At 47.8% G+C, this 2,425-nt stretch overlaps 1 protein-coding gene across 1 annotated transcript in view; it reads right to left on the bottom strand.

Annotated features, from left to right (window-relative positions):
* Positions 1 to 1,102: 1,102 nt before the first annotated feature.
* The window catches only part of LOC306935048 (myocyte-specific enhancer factor 2C-like), a gene marked incomplete at its 5' end in the record, with an annotated part of 60,817 nt that continues 59,494 nt past the window's right edge, over positions 1,103 to 2,425 (bottom strand). The window contains one exon of the mRNA XM_079517871.1: positions 1,103 to 1,850. Coding sequence (XP_079373997.1) covers positions 1,418 to 1,850 — 433 coding nt within the window. The 3' untranslated portion in view covers positions 1,103 to 1,417. The remainder of the gene's footprint in view (positions 1,851 to 2,425) is intronic.

The following is a 2,425-nucleotide window of genomic DNA, read 5'->3' as shown; positions in this document are numbered from 1 at the left end:
TTAACGTCGCAGGGCAGGTGTTGCCCTCAAGGTGGCGCTAGAGAAACAAACACTAACCCCGCCCCCCTCCAAAGGGTTCCCGCCCCGCTTCGACCTTTTGACCTGTACAGTCCTTCAAAATGTTTTGCATAATTAATTAATTAAGCTTCTCGTTTTTTTTTGTAAAGAGTAAATAAATGTTTCTGGCAACGTTTTTGTCCCCCCCCCCCACCCTAAACTCCACCCCCTTATTTACATAAATACGTTGAACCTGCCAACATGACATCGATCTAAGGATTTAATTAGTTAATTAATTAACAGCAGAGTAAATTAGATTGTACTGGAACACCTCAAGTGCTAGACACACACACACACACACACACCCGCGCAAACACACACGCACACGCACGCACGCACACACAAACACACACACACACACAAGCGCGCACATTCGTGCGCTCGTGTTTTTTATTTTTTCATATCTCTAGTTACTGGTATAATTGTAAGTATTTTTTTTTTTTTTACTGTAGGAAACTTGAGTACCTGACTTTAATTTGTATGTATTTGATATGCATATATGTACACATAGTACTATGTATTTGATATGTACACACAGTACTATGTATTTGATATGCATATATGTACACATAGTACTATGTATTTGATATGCATATATATACACACCAACACGCGTAGAGATAGAATATGCATACATGATTATTTTATGGTTTTTCAGACAACTTTATGCATAGTTCCCACAAGGACGCACGCACGCACGCACGCACGCACGCACGCACGCACGCACGCACGCACGTACGCACGCACGCACGCACGAACGCCATAACACCCAAACTGCTTTACAGAACTCCCAATATGTGGAGTTCCGCTCTCGGCGAAACAAAATAGACATTTAACACATTGACCGCCAGCGACGTCATCGTGGTGTTTTCACTGATTACACACTAGAGGGCGCTCTTCGCCAACGTGTGAACGACGCTATGGTTGCTTTGGAGACGGTTGCTAGGAGACGGACACTATACCGGAAATTAACCGGAAGTTATGTATTATATTTGAGGGGCGCTAGCCCCTCCCCTAGCCCCTCCCCTAGCCCCTCCTATTTAAGGAAACGCCTCATAGACAATAAAGAGAAATGTTTGTTTTAAGGACTTAAACAAACAGCCAATGAAATCTTCGCTAAAGGGTGCTCAGCCAATGAAATCATCGCTATGAGGTGATCGGCCAATCAGATCATCGCTATGGGGTGATCGGCCAATCAGATCATCGCTATGGGGTGCACACAAACACACAAATAGGTTATAGGAGGGGCTAGCGCCGCTCGTTGGTGGAAGAGTTTTATTATTTAATTGATTACTGGCAATCAATGTGTCAACGACATAAAGACAGGGTGGGGGGGTGTGGAGTGGGCGTGGCTTATCGATCATGTGGCCCAGCCCTCCGCTGACAGGCGCACCCGCTTGATTGACGGGCTGTCAATGTGTCGCTCGTCGGAGGCGTGTCCTCCTCCTCCTCGTCCTCCAATCAGCAGGGCGGAGGGGTTGTGGAAGTCTCCGCCTCCTCCCGTGATTGGCCCACGGTGGTGATGATGCGTGTGGTTGTGGGCGGCGGCCTCAGAGTCCTCAGAGCCGCAGCTGCTCAGACTGTCCACCGGGGAGCGCCCCTGAGGCCCGCCCCCATGCTGCTGCTGATTGGCTGATGACTGCTGCTGGGCCACACCCCCTCCATAGGCTCCACCCCCTCCACCGCTGCCGGAGCGATCTCTGGGAGGTGAGACGGGTTCCGACTTGATGTGCATCTGACCTGTCTGACCCCCCGAACCCACAGACAGGTTGCTCTGGCAGAACTGTCTGTCTCTGTGGAGAGAGAGAGAGAGAGAGAGAGAGAGAGAGAGAGAGAGAGAGACAGAGAGAGAGAGAGAGAGAGAGAGAGAGAGAGAGAGAGAGAGAGAGAGAGAGAGAGAGAGAGAGAGAGAGAGAGAGAGAGAGAGACACAGAGAGAGAGAGAGAGAGAGAGAGAGAGAGAGAGAGAGAGAGAGTTCACAAGTTAATTAAATTGATTGCATTTTTGCTTACTCAGAGCACTTTACTCAGAGCACTTTACCATGGTCAATGAATGAATGAATGAATGAATTCAATTCATTCATTCATGTTGTTGCCATCTGCTCATTGAACCCAGATGTATTCTGGGTATTGTAGTGTAACATACCCATAGAGGTGCATTATGGGTAGTGTAGTGTAACATACCCATAGAGGTGTATTCTGGGTAGTGTAGTACGTACCCATAGAGGTGTATTCTGGGTAGTGTAGTACGTACCCATAGAGGTGTATTCTGGGTAGTGTAGTGTAGTACGTACCCAAAGAGGTGCTGTTGCTATCCACTCATAGAACCCAGGTGTATTCTGGGTAGTGTAGTGTACGTACCCATAGAG

The sequence above is a fragment of the Electrona antarctica genome, assembly GCF_951216825.1.
Source record: "Electrona antarctica genome assembly, chromosome: 13".
NCBI classification, from domain to species: Eukaryota; Metazoa; Chordata; class Actinopteri; order Myctophiformes; family Myctophidae; genus Electrona; species Electrona antarctica.
This window is presented reverse-complemented; position numbering and strand designations above follow the sequence as displayed.